The following is a 25314-nucleotide window of genomic DNA, read 5'->3' on the forward strand; positions in this document are numbered from 1 at the left end:
TTGCAGGCAAGAGAGAGATCCTCATGCACAGGAAGATAAAGAGAAGATTTGGCTTTGGAAGCCGAAAGGTCCAATACCCTCAGATGAAGAGTATAAGGCTGGGTGCTGCTGAGATAGATGTTGTAAAACACCCCTAGATGAATAAGATACTATGTGAGGGCAAGTTGGGACTCCTCTAGTTTCACAAGTCATCCTATATGAGCCACCTTCTGTAGCAGGAAACAAATGTGGTTATGAGATGCTTGTCAGAAGGGAGCTAAAAGGAGACAGTCATTCATATAATGTTTAAACCACAATCCTTGATTGTGAATATGAAAGGCAAAAGTTCTGACCACGTGACAGAAGACATGTGATGCCAATGCCAGACTGGGAGAGTGCAGAACTAAAACATCTGACCACCATGAACAAACCAAAGGTAATGCCTGGATGCTAGAAAAACTGGGATATGAAGGTAAGCATCCAAGAAGTTAGTGTGGTAAACCAAATAACTTGAGTGAATAACCATTGGAGGGCGAGGAAAGACTCAACGGTAAAATACAGAAGGTCAGTGAAGTGGCAGAGGTTGGAGAGATTGATAACAGGATACCAATCCCAGTTTTTTTGGAAACAACAAACAGTTGAGAATTAAAACCCAAAGAAGGGTGAAACATTTGTTCTAATACCCATAGTGTCCTTGTTTCAGAATCTCAAACCACCTCAGAAAGACATCAGCATGAAAGTGGATCCCATAGTAGGGGGAACAAAATGTGGTAGGAGCAGAAAAATGAAAAAAAAAGTCTCTCTGTTAGAATATGAAGAATCCAAGTATCCACAGCAAAAAGGTGCCACGTATGAGCAAACCTATCCAACCATGCTCCTGCAATGATGGAACCTATGGAAAATTCACCAACAAAACTATACAATTATGTGAAATCTGACGACTCACCACAGAAACCCAGGAAGGTGGCATTTTTAGAGTGGAGGATGCAGTAGTGAGACACAGGAACAAAAGCAAGAGAAGGATTGAAAATGATAACAAACAAGGGAAGAAATGCACAGCCTCCACCCATGATCTGAATTATCAGAATGGTACAAAAAAGGAGGCAGATGGATATCACATAAGTAGGAAGCAGGCAGACACTCGTGTTACAAGAAGGCATCCCTGCTGAAGAGACTGCAAAAACAAAAGTCACGTATGAAGGGACAATGCCAAAGAAGATAAGTACTCAATGTAAAAAAAAAGAAGAGTATGTATATCTGCCAAAAATAAACCCTCAGAAAAATGGTGGATAGCCTCTGAAAAACGTGGATGGATGAAAGATAACAAAGTATAGTAGTGAGGGTGAGACAGAAACAAGAGACTTGGACCAGAGAAAATCAAGATGTAGCAGTAAGATCACAGTCCTAGGCCTGAATCAGAGATTCCTACTTCTGATATGCCAAAACATGGAAATCAATCAGACACAGGCATGAAGGCATGCTGATTCACCAATGTAACTGGGTAAGAAATAGTTCAGCATGGACTCAAATATTGAGTGAAGGTTGAAAAATTAAATAGTCTGATATCAGGACAAAATGATGAATGGGAGGCAGCAATTATAAGACATAAGAGAAAGAGAGAAGAGGTAACATACCTAAGAAATCATGTTAAAAAAATGCAGACACAGAATGAGATAGGTAGAGTAGGCTAGAACAGGATAGCACAGCAATATGCAGGAGGTGGAAAAGAACTATTCAAATATTCCTCTTCAGAAAGATTCTCCAGGAAAAGGGAGATCCAACAACAGCAGTTCCAGAGATGTAGCTTGTTGCATGACAGACTCTAACTCATGCAGCACCAAGGCTGAGACCTCCTCAGTTAAAATTGTAAAACCACAAACTATAGAAGTAGTAACTGTTGTTAGATCAGTAGTGACTGTACCCATATCAAAAGCCATTGTAGTAATATTAAATTGAGAATGGAAAACAAAATAAACCTTCCACAAAAAATTGTTTTTAGCATGGAATGTCAAATTGAAAGTGATGAGAATGATCCAGTGTAAAGAGTGAGTATTTGCTAGGAGGATCTGTGGAACTTCTGTTGGTGGGTGGTTGTTGCATGCTAGAGTGCTATACTGTAACTATACCACATGAAATCACATTAAGTGTAGGTGGGAGCATCAAGACTAATGGAGAACAAAAATTTGCACAAATAGGGGGCAGCATAAGTAAAAAAAAAAGTGGAGGTAAGATATTTTTTCAAAAGATTATCACTTAGCCATTTAATAGGCCTTTCATAAGTAGATTATCAGACACCTGTGTTCTCAGGAACGAGGACAATTTGGGAAAAAAAATGATGAAACAATTAATTACTTTTTATTTGATTGAATTATTATACATTTTATTAAAGAAAGGCTCTACAAATCATATTTCACTGGATTCAGTTTTAATAAACCTAATCAATTTTTGCCTTTATAGTTTATTTGTTTATTGAATTTTCATTCAATGTAACATACTGTACCAGCCATCTCTAATTTTGTAATGATAAACTAGAGGCAAAGCAGCCAGTCAAAATTTACCAACTGCTAACTCTTGAGTCATGGATTAGGACACCAGGCAAAGTAGCATTAAGTTTTGCATTTAAAGTTCCAATCTTGCTTTTCATCCCCCCCATGGCAAAATTTTAGCAACTCAGTTGGTTACCTCTAAAAAAGATGACAAACAGTATCACCACATACTTGATTTCCAAACTCTGGATATAACCCAATCAAATCACCGAGAAACTACATGCTTATCTACATTCTTCCACCTCAAAATGTACGATGAAAACAAGCCAAACGTAAGCTCAATCAATCTCCCCACCAACAATATGTTAATACCAATTACATGCACTGTTTGTTATCAAACATTTGTACAAAATAAAGTAAAAAAGAAAAAGAAAGAAACAACCAACTGTATATCATATTGATTTACATAATTGGATTAATTATTATCAGTGGATTATAAAACAATTTTAATGATGACTGGAAAACACATTGTGTCTTTTCTCAGCAGATGGATTGTTACACATTTGACTGATCTGTTTGACACAAAAGGTAATCATCAGTTATGCAAGTTATGTACCATGAAGTGATATCATTTTAAATTTTCTTCACTTATTGATTTACAAATATAATTGTATATTAAGCCTACAGTCAAATCAAACTTTTATATTGTTGTCCATAATGGTATCCACTTGTGCTCATTCAAAAAAATGTGAGCAAAATTCTGGCCAGAAATGAAACACCAATGAAAAATCAGAGAATAAGAAGCAATTAGAGATGAAAAGAGGTAGAATATAGTCAACCATTTCATAAAACTTGCATGGAATAACACAGTTAGACCTTGACAGTCCATACAACAACAATCTGTATGATCTTTTATATACCCAAACTTCACAACAGGAAATTTAGCCAATAATCCATATATTCACATTCTGAATATGAACAGCTACTTCTCATGACAAACATTCACTTCCTGTGTATGTAGTTCAGTAATCCATGTGTGACACCATAATAGTCAAGTATGAGTCAACCAAGACAGGAGACAAGATAATAATTACTCATACCCACTACTTGTACTCAAAAGTGTATACCAGTTTATGACATTTTCTGAAAATGATCTTCACAGTAAGGTTTTACATATGAACTACACAGATATAAAAAGATCTTCAGAATGATTGATACTACTATCACATCAAATCACAGTACTCCAGAACAAAGACATCTAGGAATATCAGTGTCATTAACTCTCCCAACATCGACTTGGTCAATTTGACTGACCATGTTACCCTCTTTGTACTCATTTAAAGTCTTTATAAATTTAACACTTCTACTAATTTTCAATATAGCATGTATATCTTCATAAAATTTGGCAGTCTTTCAGTTAACATTATAAGTCTTTCACACATAAAAAATCATATTTTTTAGTAAAGTATTTTTAACAAAATGCATAAGAAAACTGACAACTAGTGTGGATGAATTTGTAATGTCTGTTGTTGCAAAATTAGAAAGCCAGAAAATTTTTGAGAGGTAAAGGAATTTCTCTACTTTTTCATGTTATTTATCAGTTTGGAGCATTATTTAATTAAATAAAAATTATTAATTGCAATACTATGAGTAGTATAAAACAATTAGGGTTAACTCTCTTCGACAACCAAGAATGAGAAAAAAGAAGATTTTATAAGTATTTCTTGTTTTTTTGTTAATTCTTTATGTATAATTACAAAAACAATTAAAATGTAAAAGTGGGGATATTTTAAAGTTAGTTAAGATTAGATTAAGTAACATAAATAATAATAATAAAATAGAAATATTTCATGAGGCTCACATGCAAGTTGCTTGTACTAGTTGTAATAGCTCATGGGTAATGTAATTTGATAGTGTAATGTGAGCTGCATATTCAATTTCCCTAGTGAGTTAGTAGTTAGTTACAGTTCAATGGGCAATAAAACAATAATATTTAAAAATAATTAGATGTATACTGTTACAAATTTAGAACTAATTACGATAAACGAATGTGGTTTCATATTACAATATGAAGTTACTATAGAAAGAAAAAAAGGGTAATTTAGTTTGTTTTTTTTCTAAAGTAGTTACAGGGTCAATCAGACTGACCAATCCATTTTGAGTCAGGTTAGGGAAAATAATGTATAAACTATCAAGTTTTACTGAAGAAAAACATATGAAATGTATTTAGAAGGTCTTAGGGATTACATAAGGAAGTTTGAGATTTTTGAAAGAAGGAAAAGTACTTTTAATTTTAACATGAAAGTTACTATGCACAAGGATGATTCAAAACAAATAAATACTCAATATACTTATAGACAAATCTTCATTTTATTTTATTGAAAATATTTCATTAACAATATGATTTTCTATGTGTTAAAGACTTATTGCTGCCAAATGTTGTGAAGATATACATACTCTATTGAAAGTTGGAAATATTAAATCTACAAAGACTTTAAACTAGTACAAAGAGGTCACAAGATCAGTCATTTAGACCAACCCTGTGTTGAGAGAGTTCAGTTTATTTTTTATTGCCCTTTTGATTCCTATCTAACTACTATCCCTATCATTATAAGTTGTAAATCACTCAGAGAATGTGCAACTACAAGCTGCTGTCATGTATGCCTATGAAACATTTTTATTATATTATTATTGCTATCTATATTACCTAATATAATCTTAACTAACCTAAAAAGTCCCCTATTTTTACATTTGAATTACTTTTATAATAATAAATATAGAATAAACACACACAAAGAAAAATAACATACTTACCCAATCTTCTTTTCTTCGTGCTGTCAATTATCAATGACACATAAACCTACTTTTTGTTACAGTAATTGCAGTAATGCACTAAATTTTTATTTAGTTACATAATGCCCTAAAGACCACACACTAATAACATGCAAAAAAAATGTACAATTTCCCCCAACTCAAATTTTTCTGGCTTTCTAAATATGCGAACTAAAGCCATTACAAATTCATCCAAGCTAGCTGTTAACTTTCCCACTGAAATTAAAGTTGTAATCTGAGTGAAACTGATGATTATCTGTTCAGAACACAATACATCATATGCCAAATGAAAAACCTATTGATTATAGGTAATATGTATAATTAAACACAAGTGATAACTATTACTAAATGTATAGACTGGTGTGACAGAATGGATCTGAATTTCAATTGGATAGCACTGTAACAAAAAAATAAAAATAAAATTGATGTTTATAAATATTTTGATTTGTCTAAACAAATGATTTTATAGTGAGTAATTTACATTTAATGTCATACTTTTTGGAGGGGTAGTAAATACAACAGACAAGAAAAGATGCCTTGAGAAAATGTGTCAAACTAGGGGAAATTCACTTTTTTTAGACGCTGCCTTTTAGAATTAAGAACTTAAAACTTGTACACTACTAAAATACGGATTATTAGTTAATATTTTATATTATACTAATTGGTATAGCAAATAAAAAGTAGTTTAATAAAATTTTGAATGTAAGACACTAAAACCTTGTGTCATGTGCAGTAAAGAAGACCCAGGTTAAAAAGTTATGATTTTTATACAAGAAAGCAATTTAAGTGTAGTGTATTTTGCATTCTATAAGCAAGTCACTGATCAAAACAAACTTTTAACCTGTTTGAAGATAATGACACAATATGACATTATGGTAATGCAACTTGTGCAGTTATTGATAACACAAAATAATGAACTGATGATAAATTTGTTGTACATGCAGTTGCCTTTTGTTTACCAGTTGCATGTCCACCTTTACATCTATCGATTAATAATGCATGATATTAAGTGTCCACTGTATTCAAAGTGAGTGATTCAATTATCCTCATGTCTTGATATTCTGGAGGAACTACTTTGTTACAAATACTTTTGGATTAATGATGTTTTACTGTAACCAAATATTGTGAAATAATGACTTTTGATAATGAATAACCTTAATTTGCCAATTCATTGTTTAAAATTACGTAAAACTTACCAAGTAGTTGACTGTATGCTATAGAAATCATATAAAAGTTTAGTTTGAACCTCCTCTTCCAGCTCTACAAGTTCAGTTTTGAATGTTAAAACTGGCCTTTTTAAACCTTGGGCAGAAAGTCTAGGCTGGAAACCTACTCCAGGATCATCAGTAGTTGACCAGTGATTCACTACTGTTGTAGCTGGTGAGCCCTCAGATGTCTTGCTAGTATCTCCTACACTTAAGGAAGTATGGTACGGTGATGTGACCTGCTGTTTGAATAATTAATGACAAATTTTCTGCATAATCACAAAATCTCTTAATTCAAAATTCATTACACTATTTATGTTATACCTTACAAATTATTAAAACTCCCCTTGAAATTCTTCACTCAACAAAACAATTATACATGGCCTTCTTTCAGAGACAAACAATCTGCTTAGATTTCTAAAATTATATAATATAGTTAATGTTTTTTCAATTTTAGCAATTATATATCTTTTCTATGATAACATTAATTGTCAGATGATGAATACTTGTTTTTAAGCTGCTTTACATAGCTTATGCCAATATTATGACATTTCATAAATTTAAAAGATACATAAAAAGAACTTCTATCACACAAAAGCTATTGTTAAAATGGAATTCAAAGAAAACCAAAAAAAAAAGTCCAAATAAATATTTTTGGTTGTTTTTTATCTATCTCTATTAACTAGTTATCAGCATGCTAACATTTATGGAAAAGAAAGTACCTCTCCACACTGAAATAGAATGTTCATATGTTACTTATCACTGGAAACTTCATATTTTTCTTTATTTAATTAAACTCTCTGAGGATAAGTAAATACTACTAAAAATAGTACATCACAAAAGTTTACCAGATGTGGCAGCAATCTTGATGATAACCCTTTTTAAGTAATATTGTTTTATGAATGAAATAATAATCAGGAAAATCAACAATATTTATTTCACATTTTTATCAATTCTTCACAGAAAAATGTTCATAAGCTCAAAAGTTACCATGAAAGTCAAGTATGTCATACAGACTGATCTAATGTGAAAGGAATTAACTTTTTATATTAAATAATTTCCCAAATGTCCATTTTCTCTAAGATTACAAGACAAATTGATTCATATAATATTTAACTGTATAATTTGGTTTTAGTTTGATTTACTGCAAAATGCAAAAAATCTGAATTCTGATGAATACCATTATTTAATTTAGACATATTATTAAAAAAATTATGGCATGAAAAATATGCTTGTGAAAATATTATTAATTTCACTCACCTGATCAGTTGGTGGTTTCTCTCTCCCACTACAGGTATTGACAGTTACTGTTGAAACTGCAGGACTATGAGTATGGACTACTTGGTCCTGAGATTCATATTCTTCTTTTATATGTGGTGGATGAGGTGAAAGAGTGGGCATTGTTGGGTCCTGTGAATTAGAGCCTTCAAGAAAACTTGGTGTGGGGGTCCCAGGATGAGCAGAATCAACAGATAAGGGCTGGATGAGTGTGGTATTTAAATGAGGTAGGGCACAAGGTGTGGATAGAGCTACTACCCCAGGTCTGTAGTTAAACATAACACTCGAGTTGGAACCTGATGTCATGGTACTGGGGCTTCCAGATGAGATATCCAAGAATCGAGATGAAAACCAGCTGTCTAGATCAACAGCATCAACTCCTTCAAAAGGTTGATTTCGCTTATGAAAAGGGAATGATCCTCGGAAAGAACGTGCTTGAGAACTTTCTTTATCACACTTGTCACCTTTACGGGAAGCATTAACAGTAGATGTACTTGTCAAAGTTGTTTTCCCAACATTTTCTCCATCACTAGTGGCAACACCTTGACTTGGAAGGTTTCCTAAACTATCATTTCCCAGCCCTGACTTGTTAGAAACTCCACTTTTTCCTTTATTCTTACACCTGTTTAGTCACATGGGAAATAAGATTATTCAACTGAACAAAATCTTTTTTTTATGAAGATTAAAATGGAAATTTCATTCCCAATTTCACACTATTTTTTAATGAAGTTAATTAATAAATTATAAACACAGCATTCCACATACCTAAAAGAGTGCCTATGTTTTAGTTACATTTATCACACTCAAGATATTTTACTCAGAACTTTTGCATAGGCTTCATAGCTTGAATTATTTTATGCTCATCATGACTTACTATTTATTAACTTTTCTATGAGAATTATTTCCTTGACTGTATATCTACATTTTGTGAAGAAAATATGTAGCATCACAAAAAATTTAGAAATTTAATTAGCTCAGAAAATAGATGCTACAATTATTAAGCAGTTATCTTAAAAACATATAAAGACAGTAAGTCAAGCTTAAAGAAACAACATCAAAACTGAATTTACCTATAGCATGAGCAATCCACATGCTCAGAGGGATCAGAAAAGTTCCACTGGCCAATCACATCCTCTACTCCAGTGCTCTCTGTTGAATGAGGTACAAATCCTATATGATGGAAAGTTGTACTGTCTTGCCAAACTCCTGATTTCATGCTAAATGTAGTAGGAATATGTGAATTGAAAGAGACTGAAAAACATGGCTGACAACCTGTAATCAATGTTGTACTTAATGAAGTGTGCTTAGTGGCAGAAAAATTCCCTATCATTGCTGAAGGATCATGAGGGGATGTTGGAGGAGTCAGAACACCACCATGAAAACCAGACTTCAGGGATTGTTGCACAGCAGAGTGAAAGGTAGGTATATTACTTGCCGAAAGATGGTTTACAGGGACTGAAGTTCTTGACAATGTATCTTCTTCTATGTCAACAATTAAGACATAAGAAGTAGGATACCTCATCTTAACCCCACCTGAAATACAGAATACAGTATAATTATAATAAATAACAGTAATATAAGCAATTGAAGAGAGCATTAATACAAAATCTAACATGTTTGATAGAGTAAATAGCAGAATAAATATTGAAAAACATACAATACAGGCCATTAATATTCACTGAAGATGTTCTGAAATGACAGTCTTAATTAAGAAATCTACAGTCACTTAGAGTACAGAAAGTTGCATACTTCAAGAAATTTGCAGTGATGCATAATCTTATGTTTCAATATTTCAGGGGATAAGTAGAAGAAAACTAACCAACAGTAACTTCAACAGCACAAGGCAGTGAGTCATCATCACCACTACAGTCCCTACTGTTCTCATCCATATTGGCCAATGGATAAAATTGTCTCCACTCTCCAAGCAATCTTTGAGTTCCAGAATCTGTTTCTTTGTGACTCTGGCCAGTCAAGCTACCAGCCATTCCATATGGACTCAGGATAACTAGAGTACAAAACATGTGATGTTTTTAAGTTTCTTAATTATATTTTTAATCTATTTCTTATACTCTTAAGGTAAACTAAAGTTGCAAGATATGACTGATATTAGAATATGATATTTAGTTCCAAATCATTACTTCACAGAAGATACAATTTTTTTGTAAAATGGACCACAGAAAGCGAACTGAAATTAATATATATTAAAGTGTAACTAAGACCTTATTTTAACAAAACAAAAGGAATTTTGTGAACTAAAAACAGTAAAGGTTTTTTTCACAAAGTAATACTTCATTAGCATACATATTTAAACAGCTGTTATCACACTTTACACTAGAATATCTCTGGTCAGTAAACTGTCACTTAAGTTAAATGATATTTTTTATTGCATCTTTTATTTCTCTGAGGAAGCAGCCACAATATTAATAACAGTACAGAAACAAATTCCCTTGCGTTAATCGGATCAAGCTGACTTCAATCCCATTTACAAACCATCCAGTTCTCATCTACATTCTTAAACGAATGCTCTATGTGGTTGCTTACCAGCTAATCCAGAGTGGGAGCTCTGTGCATGAAATAGGTGGTTCCTGGTTAGTCGATAAACAGCAGGATGTTGTCGGACATCTACAGCTGTACAAACTGTACTTTCACCATGAATAAAGAAGTTGAAGGAGAAGGAGAAATGAATGCTATAAATAATAAATATCAGTAAATATGTTACTCACTGTCATTTATTACTGTACAAAGTAATCATACATCAATTCTCATTAAGCCAGTTTTATTTTTCTGAAAATGCCAGCCAAAAGATATTTACCTTTCATTCATTCAAGTTGAACATAAGTATTATTACGCTACTCAAAAGTAAATGTTAATTTATGAGTTAGACACCAAATCTTATGAAGCATTGGAAACTGGCATGTGTTAACATTTGTGCCCAAAATAACATATGCTGCAACTTATTTTTTCTCGTTTGTCCATTTCAGACTCCAAATCAGAGGTGGACAGAAATAGAATTTTAAATATATTTTGTCTCCTACAAGTTACTCTCCAAGAAGCCTTTTACTCAATACCAGAACTTGTTAGTGCAGCTGGCCAATGAAAGACCTTTTCTAAAATGTTATGGTGAATAAGAATTTGAATTACAATTTTTTATGTTGGTGTGGTGTTTGTCAGTGTAGTTTTTACATAGTATAGACCTCAGTTTTGTGCCTGGTTTTTGAATAAATCTGGTATTAACTGGAATGTCATATTTTGTTACTAGTTTTTGCCAAATGTTGGTTATTTTTCTCCTGATGTCGGGAATATATGGTATGCCGCAGTATGTGGTTTCGTAATATTTTTAATTTGTGGGATATATTTGCTGTTGTTAGTTGATTTTGTGTTTACACAATTTAAAACAGAAATCCACCAAAAAATCACCCATATTGGACTATACATTCCTTGGGACTCAGCACATGAAACAAAACAAAAACTCAACATACTAAGAAACCAAATAAACACAGCCATAAACCTGTGTTCACCAGATAAAATTAACAACAAATTAGACAAAATAAAAAAATACTTGATCAACATCAATAAGTTTCCTCCACAAACCGTAGAAAACATTATACGCACATACCTACAATGACAAACACCATACCACATCAACATTACTTATAAAATACAATGTGATAACTGCCACGACTTCTATATTGCAGAAACAAGTAGAAAAATGGAAACCAGATTCAAAGAACATAAAAAGCCATCTTCACATGTTTTCGAACACTGCAAGTCAAATAAACACAACATAACCATAGAAACCACACTAAAATACTAAATAAAGAAACAAACATAAAGAAATGCAAAATTAAAAAAGCCTTACTTATGCAACAACTTAAGCCCAAAATAAACCAATACAAAGGAACACCTTTATACCTATATTAAAAATAATATAATAAATAATAATAATAAAATAAATAATGAAAAATTACATATTCAAACATCTAAGCACTCCCTCTACATTTCAACACTCAGTTAAAAAACTCCTTTCAAACAAACTTATTTGTGAACCTGACGATGACCAAAGAAGGTTGAAATGTTGTTTGCACCTCCACGTAAAATATTTTCTCAACCCAAATGAGCCGTTTTTACATATATATTAGTCTGATTGATTTTTCACTTGCTTCAGTCTTTTACACCCCACTTACTTGCACTTGGCAATAACTGTCTCATAACATTTTTTACCTACATCAGTGCACCATTTATTCTGTGGTACTGTACATAAGCAATTCATTCAGATAAAGTTATCACTTCTTCAAAACTGACTCATTCGATAATCTCTAACACTGGCTCTTAGTGGGGAAGAAGGGTGTGAAACAGAGGAAAGAAGGTAAGTATTACTGAAAATACACTTTCAACTTAGCAGAATGTTAACTTCCAAAACATAAATACCTCCTCTCACACTACAACTAGAATCCCACACTGATAAAGTAGAGGGACCAATGAGAATATTATCTATATAGAAAGTGATTGATTTATTTATTTATTTAGTGTTTTATGGCACAAAGCAGCGGGGCTATCTGCGCAAGACATTCGGTAAAAATGTAAAAAAATAAATAAATAAATAAATATAGTAATAGACATAAATGAAAATGAAGGTAAAACAAAAAAGTATAAAACCAATGTTGACACCTAGTCTACAATGTTAAGATAGAAGGCAGAGTATAAGAAGTTGTAAGGTATTTACTCTAGCAAAAAGGTAATGATCATAACCTGCCAAGAAGACTAACAGGTAAGTTCAAGAACCACCGTCAGTCACCTGAAGTTGGACTTTCCAGTCCTGGTTCCAGGTTATGTGTCATAGCAACCAGTATCAAAATGTAAAAGAATAGAAGTTTTAAAAGATACATAGCAAAATTGTAACAATGAGTAGCCAAATGTCCAGTAAATGGAGTAAAATTTGTAAAAGTAAATGAAGGTAAAAACAAAACAGCAATTAAAACTGAAAATGGTGTAAAAACCAATGGTGTCATCCAGTCTTCAAAGTTGTAAAATATTTACTCTAGCAAAATGGTAATGATCATAACCCGCCAGGAAGACTAACAGGTAAGTTCAAGAACCATCGTCAATCACCTGAAGTTGGCCTTTCCAGTCCTGGTTCCGGGTTATGTGTCATAGCAGCTATTATCAAAATGTAAAAGAATAAAAGTTTTAAAAGACACTCCGCAAAATCGTAATAATGAGTAGCCAAATGTCCAGTAAAAAGATAAAAGTCAAGTAAATGGAGTAAAATTTGTAAAAGTAATTGAAGATAAAAGCAAAACGGCAATTAAAACAGAAAATGGCTTAAAAACCAATGTTGACATCCAGTCAACAAAGTTGTAAAAAACTTAGCAGAATGGTAATGATCATAACCCGCTAGGAAGACTAACAGGTAGGTATAAAAACCACCGTCAGTCACATGAAGTTGGTCTTTCCAGTCCTGGTTCCGGGTTATGAGTCAATATGGCCAGTACTAAAAAGTTAAGTAGTAAAAATGCGAAATGATATGTAGCAAAAGTATAATAACAACTCGCCAGGACGACTAACGAGTAGTTCAAACGGATAGTTCAAACAGTAGCGTTAGTCACTGAAGTTGGCCTTTCCAGTCCTGGTGTCGAGTTATTTAATGTTCTGGCCATTGTCCAATGTCAAATTGAAGGAAAGAGATTAAAACTGTAAAAAGGAACCACAATTAAAAGGTGTAATGAATAAATATGCAACACTTAAATGAGATTAAAAGATTAATGGCCATTAAAAATTAAAAACATTATCAAGGTGGACAGAGTCACCATCACCAATAACTCTGTCCAATGTTACAGACTGACCCTGGGAAAAAATATGTTTTAAAATATTGCCGTCGTTGAGAATTGTAACGATAGCAAGAAAGTAAAACGTGGCTGATAGTGATTTGAGTGTTACACAAACTACACATTGGTGCATCAGTTCCAGATAAAAGAAAATGATGAGTTAAAAAACTGTGACCAATGCGTAGCCTAATGAGAACAACTTCCTCCTTCGAACTTTACGGAAGCTAGATGGCCAAAGTCCAATTTTGGGTTTGATTTGAAAAAGTTTGTTGTCACGTTGCTCATTCCAAGTGGACTGCCAGCTGGCACGGAGCCAAGCCTTGAAGACAACACCATAATCCATGTATGGAATAGGCATAGGAGTGATGGTGCTGAAGCAGACATATTTAGCTGCCATGTCTGCAAGCTCGTTCCCGCGAATACCAACATGGCCTGGTATCCAGAAAAACTGGATTGAAGTAGCTGCTAATGAGAAATGGGCCAGTCGGTTTCAATATCAGCGAGAATAGGATGTGAGCTAACGTGTAGCGATTCCAAGGCAAGTATAGAACTAAGCGAATCAGTATAAATAGTGCAGTTGGAGTACTGCTCAGCTGCAATATGATCCAGGGCAAGAGATATGGCATCAGTTCAGCAGTGAACACAGAAGCTGTAGAAGGGATTCTGCGTGCAACTACTGACCCATAGCAAACCATAGCAGAGCCCACTGAATTACATGATTTGGAACCATCTGTATAAATGGGAACTGAATGATTGTTTGAAAGATATTCATTGAATAAGAGACGGTTCTTCCAATCTGGAGTATCTGCCTTTTTTAGGTGACTGAAAGAAAGATCACATTTGGGGGCTGTAATAAGCCATGGTTGGATGGGCCAACCTGTGGAATCTGCAATGTTATCCAAGGACAGACCCAATTCATCCAATTGCGCCTGGATGCGAAGGCCAAACGGAGCAATGACAGATCGTCTGTTCTGAAAAAGTACTGCCCACCGAGGAAGGAAAACACATTTCCAGGTGGGATGCTTTGGTAAGGAATGAAGTTTCGAAGTATATTGTAAAGATAGTTGCAAACAGCAAAGGTGTAGAGAAGGTTTATGAGATTCAATGTATATACTTTGAACTGGAGAGGTACGAAAAGCCCCAGTGCAGAGTCGAAGTCCTTGGTGATGAATGGGGTCCAGCATCTTTAAGGCCGAGGGTCTGGCAAAGCCATAGACCATTGATCCATAATCGATTTTCGATCTAATAAGAGCACGATATACCTTTAACATTGAACATCGATCTGTCCCCAACTGGTAGAAGAGAGAACATGGAGGATGTTCAGTGCTCTTGTGCATTTGACCCGAAGCTGCTTTAAGTGTGTTATAAAGGTCAGTTTATGATCAAAGATAAGCCCCAAGAACTTGGTCTCTGGGACCACTGGCAGCAAAACTTCACCGATATGAAGTTCAGGATCAGGATGAATACCCCGTCAATGGCAAAAGTGCACGCATACAGTTTTGGAGAGAGAGAAATTTAAGCCGTTTGTCAGAGTCCACTTCCGTACACAATTGAGGGTGGTTTGTAGTTGCCGCTCAATATATCTCATGTTTGACGACTGACATGAGATGTGAAAGTCGTCGACAAACAGCCCATTCGCAACAGTGAGAGGGAGTTGTTCAGTGATGGCATTTATCTTTATACTGAAGAGTGTAACACTCAATACACAGCCTTGAGGGACTCCAAGTTCCTGTACAAAAGAACGGGAAAGTGTCGACCCCCACACAAACTTGGAATCTCCTGTCCATTAAAATTTTTTTTAATAAACATGAGTAGATGGCCACGTAACCCATATGTATGGAGGTCTCGCAAAACGCCACACCTCCATGTTGTGTCATAAGCCTTCTCTATGTCAAAGAATATTGATACAAGATGTTGGCGGTTAAGAAAGGCTTCTCTGATAGATGTTTCAAGACAAATTAGGTGGTCTGTGGTTGAGTGCTGTCGATGGAACCCACACTGGGTGGGCAAGAGGAGGTTGTTTGATTCAAGGAACCAAACAAGACGAGCATTAACCATCCTTTCTAATGTCTTACAGAGACAGCTCGTCAAAGCAATTGGACGGTAGTTTGAAGGAATCTTGGGATCTTTTCCTGGCTTAGAGAAAGGTAAGATAATAGCCTGCCAGATCTGGTTGAAAACAATCAGAAGGACATCAAGAGAAGCAGGAGATAGATGGTGCAACATGTCATAATGAATATCATCAGGTCCAACAGACGTACTGGCAGACCGATGAAGGGCCATTTTTAGTTCCACCAGGGTAAAGGGACAATTATAGTCAAAGAAACAGTCAGTTCGAAAGGATAGAGGTGATTGCTCTGCCCGAGTCTTGATGGCCAGGATGGTGGAGGAACAAGCAGAAGTGCTAGATACCCGGCAAAAGCTTTCACCTAGAGTGTTAGCGATGTTCCGAATATCAGTCACCTCCTGACCATCAGAAAGTAAGATCGAGAGGGGGACAGAGTTGTAGTGCCCATTAACCTTTCGAATCCTGTCCATATGATCTTGGAACTGGTGGTAGAAGATATGCTGGTTGTGAACTTAATCCAAGATTCATTCTGGCTTTGACGTCTTACCCACCTAGCATGTGCACGGGCCCGTTGGAAAGCAACCCGGTTTGAAAGTGTGGGATATCTACGAAAAGTATCCCAGGCCCGCTTTTGAGCCTTCCGTGCTAAGTGGCAACCAGGATTCCACCACGGACGAGGATATCGTGGAAAACGTGTCGAGGTTTTAGGAATACACTGAGCAGCTGCAAATGTAATACAGTCAGTTACCGCTGCTACACAGTCGTCTATTGATGGCTGATTTACGATAGCAGGATCAAGTTCTGCGAGAGCAGTGAAAGTGGACCAGTCTGCCTGATCCTGCTTCAATCGGGGCACGCGGGTAGGGTGGCATCGACCAAGGCCAGTCTCTCTCAAAAGAATCGGAAAATCACTGCCTAGTGGATTACTGTCAACCCTCCATGAAAAATTGGAGAATAATGAAGGGGAGCAAACTGAGAGATCAATAGCGGTAAAGGACTGACTAGGTGCATGAAAGTAAGTGGAAGAACCAGTATTGAAAAGAGAAAGATTGTGATCAGAGAGCATCCGCTCTACAGATCGGCCTCTCCCATCAATAATAGCACTTCCCCAGAGGGGATGATGTCCATTAAAATCCCCTAGGATTAGAAATGGAGATGGCAATTGTTCAACGAGAGCATCAAGATCTGATTGATCATATGTCTCTCCAGGGGACGGGTACAGAGAACAAACAGTGATGGTATGACCCAAGGAAACAGGGATGGCTACAGCCTCCAAGGGTGTGTTGAGTGACAAAGACAGGGTGGGCACGTGTTGATCAACCAACAGTGCCACCCATCCATGTACTCGACCATCACACAACCTGTCATTTCTGTACAGATAAAACTGCCGAATGGAGACAGTATCAACAGTTTTGAGAAATGTTTCTTGTAAAGAAAGACAAACAGGATGGTATGAAGCAATCAGCATTTTGATATCATCCAGATTAGAACGTAAACCTCGACAGTTCCATTGTATCAAGGTGGCCATTTTAAAGAACGGGTAGGTGAAGTGGCTGGAGAACCCTTCGGTTTACGACCACGTCTTTTTCTTTACTGTCTTTAGTCGGAGGAGGTCTATCAACCTCCATGGATCCTGCTCTGGGTCGGGTGGGCAGGTTTTTGTTATTGGAAGGGGAATCCAGTGACTGAGGACGCGAACGAAGAATTGTTTTGTCTCTTGTGGTGGGAGAAAAAGATGTATCACAAGAAATGCCTGTATTTGAAACTGAAGGACGTGGATCTTGAGGTTTGTTGGAAGGTATGGGAGGAACAGAGATGGGTATGGAAGTCGATTCATCAACCTTTTTATCCACGGAGGTCAAAAGGCTTTTCATTTGTTTTGAAAACGATTCTCTTGGAGGCACAGAGAGATCTATCTGCACTCCCACTGTAGTTGTGGAATGAAGTGCAGCAGCATATGTCCGAGATGGAGTTGTGGACAGCAATTTCCGAGCCTCAGGATAACTAATGTTATGTGTCATTTTCAAATGCTGCACCTCTTTTTCCTCCAACCATTTTGGGAAAGAATGAAAGTAAGAGGGGGTGAGAACCATTGCAGTTCACGCAATGTGGGTTCATGTCACAGTCATAGGCATCGTGGTCCTTCCCTCCACAACGAGCACATGTCAGGAAACCACAACAAGATGTCTTTGAGTGGCCGAATCTCTGACATTGGAAACATCGAAGAGGGTTTGGTATGTATAGCCGAACCCTGCAAATGAGATAACCTGCCTTGATGGTGGCAGGTGCACGTGGTGAAGTAAATTTTAAAACGAGGGTATTTGTTGGTAGTGTAACTCCATCTTTGCGAGTGGAGATGCGCCTCACTGCAGAAACCCCTTGAGTGGAGAGACCAGCAAGAATCTCTGACTCGGGAACGTTCTTCAAATCCCTTTCAACAATAACTCCGTGAAGAATTCAAGGTAGCATGGGGTGTAACCTCAATAGGTATATCCCCAATTGTCTTTGAATTCAAGAGGAGTTCACTGTGTTGGGATGTGGATGTTTCAACCAATATGTCACCAGATCGAAGTTTCTTAACTGACTTTGGAGAGCCAGCAAGTCCCTCTAGTCCCTTTTGAATAAAAAAGGGGACATTTGCCCTAAAGGTTTTCGAAGAGAATGTAATATAAGAAAATGAGGTACGTGTGTTACTGATGTTGAAGATTGCTGTTCTGAGTATTCAAGACGTGGTCGCTACCCATTGACTGTTTTTTACAATTTTATTTAAATTTTTTAGAGGATCCATAGGAAAAGAAAAAATTTGGTACCCACTGACCCCACCCACCATGGAGCCCTACAAGGGGACGACTACAAAGTCATGCAAGGACAATGCAGCTACATGGGGTTTTGTGAGCACTATACCCAAACACCAGCATCAGGCACAATGTCCACAACACCTGTTGAGAACTTCCAACACTGGTACTTGGTTGACTCTAGCCCAAGTGGACCAGCCGATTGACCCAAGGGGGGCCACCCAAAGGAATTCGAGGCTAAGGTGGTGTGTTAGGGTTTGACCCCTCAACCACCAGGATCCTCTCCTCCCCTTTACGGGTCGCCACGCACGGCAAACACGTGGGTGGATGTTTAGATCCCAAAGAAGGTAACCAGATAGAATAGAACCTACCCTGGGAGGTCCCCTCACCACGTACAGGAATCCACACCGAGGGGTATAGAAAGTGACTGCTTAGATTCTGGGTGTATTATTAGAAGATTGGCACCATAGTGGTGGAACTGTACTACATCCAGAACAGGTATGCTCTTCATCTGGAACTTCATTCATGTATTGAGGACGAAATTTTACATGATTTATAATCACTATTGGCCATTCTCCAAACAGACGGTCAAGGTTCCACAGCTCAGGGTTGAAAATATAGGGTCATTATCTCTATATCCCACATTAGTGACTAGAGCAGCTGGACCACAATATATATATACACACTTATGAGTGAATCCCAACTTGTAGCAACACACCACTGTAAACACAAAAAGATCAAAATAGACAAACCTTCTATTCAGCCTGACAAAGTCCAACAGACAACAACCCAGTCTCAGAATGACAGGATCGTGTATGCTTTACTCACCCTGAGGAAACAGATCTCATCTGGTCTGGAATTATGATCTTTCATCCTAACTTTTCAACCATGTGAATAGGGTAAATTTCACTTGCTCCTAGAATTATGGGAAGGACTTGGACCAATGGTACTCAACCAAGAACCTCAAATGTGACCACTCTGTATTCTGAATTAAGAGTAAACAACAGAATCTCTTGCATTAACAATGTACTGAACTAATACAGATCAAAGAGAAAGGTTAAGCTCAACCCAACCAAACAGCCAAGTGTTAAATCTGAACCTGAATCACGAACATCTAGGAAAAAGCATCCAAAGATCCCAACTTTGCCGTTTTTTTCTAAGAGTGAAGGAAATTCACTATAACACACTGGAGGAAAAGCCTCTCTCCACCATTACAGTGACAAGAAACTAAGTGTGGTATGGACTCCCTAGCTCCAATAGTATAATCTGAGGGGTAATGTGCATTGGGAAGCCCTGAGGAACAATGTTCTGCAACAGCACAGCAGGAAAATCAAATTTCTTAAATTTTTAAGAGCAAACCTATCACAATTTATTGAATCAAACAAGAAGCAAGACCTCCTTATGCATTACTCATAATAAGCAACGAGTGGCACTCTTGCATAGTACAGTAATATCACCCAGTCAGCCTCTAGGTGGTCTTACAGAACACCTCATTTCTACAAAACCTGCAGATAAAGTATACTGAATTAGTGAATTATTGAAAAAATACACCTGCTTGGGCAGCAATCACTGCAGAGTGGGATCCTGTGAAAAGAAAGAAAAGGATCCTGAAAGGCAAAGGAGGGACAAGTGTACAATGAAAACACTCACCCTTCTGTATAATCTAGCAAAAGTGGTTAATGTAGCTACAAGGTGTAGTAAAAAAACCTTCAAATGAAGATACTATCAGATCATGCAAATAATGTGAGCAATTCAACTGAGCTACCACAGATATAGAAATTTGATGAAACTGATTAGCTCTAACTAAAATAAGATTCTTTGCTTACAAACAGAGCCCTGAATAAGCAATATTGATCAATTTCATACTCACCTCTTCAATGAAGCCAGGTGTAAATCCTGGGAAATGGAATTATCTCAATCAATAAAAAGTCTAGCATTTCTACAGGCAACAAAACCCTCAAGACCCTTACTGGACATAACAAACTACTAAAATTTCTTTGGTCATAGAAGTGAGATACAGTGATCAGATAAACTGTAGAAAATGATTTATCCTGTTCCCTGACTGAAAGTATCTTAGGGAAGGAGGACTGGTCTGAGGACATAGGTAAAATGATAAAGGAGCCTGAGCACAAGCAGAGCAAAGGAGTGTGATCAGCAATGTCTGTAAGTCAACAGCAAAAGAAATTAAACCTTCAGGTTAAGGTGATAAATGACACATTAAGCTAAGGTCACAAATGGGTGATGAAAGGGGGCATGTAAAGAAATTGTAATGTACCACTTGGAAAACTGAAATGGTAATTTGGGACAAAGGACCAAAAACAACTCAAAGAAGCCTGAGATCACTAGAAGCTCAAAGAATTTTTGTCTAGTACTGACTGGTAGTTGAAAAGGCCACCTTAGATAGGATGACTGTGGAAGATGAAAAACCCTTGCCAAAGAGCCAGATGAAAAACTAACTGATCAAAGTGGATTCAACCTCCATTCAATACACAAATGCCAATGTGTGTGCCATTTCCATTGATAAATGTCCATCATGAGACAGATATATAGAAATGAAACTCTTACACTGTGCAAAAAACTGTATAACCTTCGTGTCTGAAGCTCAAGCTTCTGGATAGGTGAGTGTGCCATGTCAGATCATGACTGCCTCCAAAGAGAAGAGCACTGAGAAAGTGGAAGAAGTAGGCATTCCTAAAGATACCACAGAAAGTTTATACCAGGGCTTATCTACAAATCCAGCACTATCAGTAGAACCTGACAGTGGGTTAGAAAGAATCGTAACTAGTAGTTTGGGTAATATATAAATTGGAGGAAAGGCCTAAAGTTATAATCTCATCATGTCCTTACTGAATCCATCTATTGCCAAAGCCCAAGGGTGAAGTACAAGAGACCAAATTGCCGATAGTTGAGTGTTCCAACGAGTGGCCAGCCCACCAATAATCAGCGTTTCAAAATAAGAGTCATCCCAATAGAAAAACCTTGCCATGCAGCATCTATTCTATTGGAAGCATCTGCTTGGGTTAGACAATTGATCTATCACTGAAGTCATCACCAGTAGAACCTGGCAAGCTAGTAAAATATGACAGAAGTGGTCCTGAGAAAATAAATCCAAGATTCAAAAACAAAGAGCCCTGGACCAAATACTCCTTGACTTAAAATGCAAGACATCACTGTGGACTTGTTTGAGAGAAGCCTGACAATCTTCCCCTTAATGAGCCCAGACCATGAGGTATTTATTGCCTTTGAAGATTAAAAACATTGTGTAGGGAAGTTCTATCATCTATACATAGACCCTGGAATTCCTGAACACTGAATTCAATATGCACCCCATTCCTGAAGTGAGTCATTCATAAAGAGATGGATCTCTTAATGAAGTGGCAACAGATAAACCCAGATCCTAGTATTGTTCTGATCTATTCACCCTTCAAGATCAAAGAGAATAAAATCTGGGGAAATCTAATGAATTGCTGCTCATGATCTAGTGGTTGCATAAAAGTCATTGAAAGAATCTCTTGCGTGCTCATTAGGAAGACATCAGGGATTCAAGTAATACCCACATTTACAAAAGAGAAAGAACCTTCCATGCAGAGGGAGGAGAGGTGAGTAAGTTTGACTTCCTGTTCCATTGTATATAGCCAGAAACAATTACAGAAAGTGCACTTTCAGTCACATATGTTGTCTTTATATTTAATATAGCAGGGATAAAGAAATACATAACATAAACTGTATAAACATTATAACTTTACTTAGGAATGATAAAAATATGTGATAATTGACATACATACTTTTTGCTAACATTCTCATAACATGAATTATAAACTTTCAAATTTTCTGTAACATGGGCAAGTAATTATAATTAATACCTGGCAATTAGACTCACAGCAAGACAACTGGTAAAGAATTTTGAATTTAAAAATTCAAGCTATGGAAGAGTGTAGTATCAACAAGTGTGCTAAATTTTGACTTTAATAGTGAAAACTGAATAAATCGCTTACTGCAGGTTAATTAGTAAATATCTTAAAACAAAAATGAGTTATTTACGTAGAAAAAATGTTAAACTTTTGATTTTGCCTAAATTTGAAAAAATGTTTTTTTTAAATATTGTTAAAGACATTCTTTCAGTGCTGCTTTAAATTCTAAAAAGTAGCTTGTCAAGTTAAGCTTAGCAAACTAAAATATTTATATTTTTAATTTTTTAAAATTTTTAATATTTATATTTTCAATTATTTATATTTATAGTTTTAACTCTTTCTACAAACATAAGCCAGAAACAACTGTATTAAAAACTATGCAAGAAAACTTGTTAAGCTTTTCACTTTCTTCCCTGATATAAAAATTTAATAAAGTCAATGACAATATAGTCAGAAGCATAAACTGGGCATACAGTTGGAAATAATTAAAATCTTTTAAGCCTGGAAGTATAAATCTGTGTGTCTTTATAAAAAGGAAAACATCATTTAATATCTTGATGCAACAAGATATTCTACAACAGCATCATTAAGTTATTCATTAACATGAGAGTAAGATTAATGACAATGATGTCTACATTAAATCTCCCTTCCAAAATAATTTCCACATATCTGTAAATTTATGTCATTTGCTTTACTTATACATAATATATCTAATACAAATGGCTCCTGAAATAAAAACTATTAAAACAGCTTTTATCCTTTAAGTGCCTGGATATTTCAAACATTAACAGAACTGACCTAAAGTTGGAAGGGGAAACCTTATTAAAATGGCTATGGGGTTACTAATTATATTGCTTGTTTGATAGTGGTGAAGCAGGCAGTTCTATCCAGATGCTGAAACATGTTTTTCTGTGCTAAACAAAACCATATTAAATACATTAATATGTATTCTTCTTTGAATTATTTCTTAGTATTTTGGTTGTTCTTTGCTGACAAACTGATTTGTATAATTAATTCACCATACCTCAGAAAGTAAGTTTTGATGGGAAATGATGCAGTACTATTAAATACCAGTTCATAAAAACAAAGACTGGTGCAAAGCCAGTTTCTGATTTATTGAAATAGAAACCTTTAAACCATTTTTTAATTAAAACACTTACTTAAATATCATAAAACAGTTGATTGTTAAAAGTATAAATTACAGATATCTCTAATTATGCCTACAGGTGTCCCTAGATATGCCTCTCACGGGCAGTTAACTGATTGTTAAATACTGCTGATTTTTGTACTTAATTTTACTTAGAGTAAAAAAAATTAAAATATCATTTTCTAATACTGTAACTTAAGCAAAAGTCTGCATGGTCCACCAAGTAATGTACGTTTACCATAAAAATAAAGAAAAACCTACTTAAATATTTACCCTTCTTATGAGTAATTGTACATAACATTTAAAATACAGACCCTTTTAGTGCCAAAAACGTAGTATCTTGCTATACATCTATCTCACATCCAACTAAAAAAAAATGAAAACTACAGAAATTTCCAGATATCACATGAATTTGTTAAAATGTTTTTGTTTTTTTTCCAGTATGAAGGTTTTAAAAAATGCAAAGTCAGTAACAGCAGAGTGAACTGCCATTAAAACATGAATCGAGATACCCGTAATTTAAATTTTTATAGAGTGGCAACAAGACGTTAAACAGTATTAGAAGGAAAAACATTAAGATAACTACATGTAATAATTTTAAAGACAGACACTGTTTTTCAAAGGCTACAAGATTATCTATTAGGTTTGGTTTGAAAACTCGCAATTTTATGGGTATATAATAAATATTCATTTTGAAGATCAAGTAGCTATAATTCAGGAGAAATCAGCTGACAGGGATTTATAATTTCTCAAGAAAAGAGGGTAAGACAGTTAAAGAGGTAGGTAAGTATGATACATAATTATATTGTGAATACATAACTATTTTAAACATAAACTCAGTCAAAAGTGTCTGAAATTACCTTTTTCCTGCCTGTTCTCCTGGTTCCAAAGGTTGTAGGAACCACTTTCCTAATCTTGTAAATCCACGGGACAAAAGACATCTGTGCAGAATTAAACTATTGTATTATATTTTATGTAATTACTACAACTCATCTTATTTTTATATGATAATGATAAGAAGTACAGTAATTTATTTTGTAAAATGAAATTGATGCTACTTTCCTTGTTTGGCAATCCTTTCTTGATTTTGTTTTTGAATTTTATAAACATTTGTTCAATACCTAATTTGTTTCAAAGGAATGTAAAGAACCTCTCCATATTACTTTTCAATGTTTTTTCTAAATATATTTTCAAACACTACACCCTTTTATGACTCCTCATTTTTCCAGTTCAACACCATACTGTTTCCTGAACTTTAAACATATGTAAAAAGGAAGATTCTAAACAAATAACCTTTAATTAAAACTGTACCACACAAAAAGAGATGCCATATTTATTGGCTTATTTACTTATTTTTAAAAGCATTTTCATATAGCTCATAAAAAAGTCCCATTACTTTTTCAAATGTTTTTCTTTAACTTGCCTGTAAAATGATTTACATATTACAATAGAAATGTATTAAGCTGGTATGAGAGACACTGCTTAAGCACACCTATTAAGAGTTAATTGTTTGGACTTACTTTGATTAGTATCACAAAGTAAGATATCAAATTATCATAAAATGCAAGGGCTTTCACAATTAAAAATTAATTTAAAAAGTTATTTGTAATATAAAAACATTATCAATTGTAATTGGTATTTTTACCAATAACATGGATCACAGTAAAATCCATGAAAAGAAAGCCAAACTGACAAAGTTATTTTATTGTTTTATGAAGATTCTTATTTCATAAAATTGGAGGTTGATCATACAGGAATTAGCAGCTGCTTTGTGTCTACACAATGTCC

General features: G+C 35.4%; 1 protein-coding gene across 4 annotated transcripts in view; it reads right to left on the reverse strand.

Moving 5' to 3' along the window:
* The window catches only part of LOC143253248 (mediator of RNA polymerase II transcription subunit 13-like), a 111847-nt gene that overhangs the window by 60296 nt on the left and 26237 nt on the right, over nucleotides 1–25314 (reverse strand). For 3 of the 4 annotated variants that reach the window (XM_076506795.1, XM_076506793.1, XM_076506796.1), the window contains exons 4-9: nucleotides 24387–24467; nucleotides 10322–10467; nucleotides 9600–9785; nucleotides 8851–9313; nucleotides 7763–8402; nucleotides 6494–6744 (exon numbers count right to left, since the gene is read on the reverse strand). In XM_076506795.1, the coding sequence (XP_076362910.1) occupies nucleotides 6494–6744; nucleotides 7763–8402; nucleotides 8851–9313; nucleotides 9600–9785; nucleotides 10322–10467; nucleotides 24387–24467 (1767 nt within the window). The remainder of the gene's footprint in view (nucleotides 1–6493; nucleotides 6745–7762; nucleotides 8403–8850; nucleotides 9314–9599; nucleotides 9786–10321; nucleotides 10468–24386; nucleotides 24468–25314) is intronic. The other variant, XM_076506794.1, reaches the window with a different exon arrangement.

The sequence above is a fragment of the Tachypleus tridentatus genome, chromosome 6 (assembly GCF_004210375.1).
Source record: "Tachypleus tridentatus isolate NWPU-2018 chromosome 6, ASM421037v1, whole genome shotgun sequence".
In the NCBI taxonomy this organism is placed as follows: domain Eukaryota; kingdom Metazoa; phylum Arthropoda; class Merostomata; order Xiphosura; family Limulidae; genus Tachypleus; species Tachypleus tridentatus.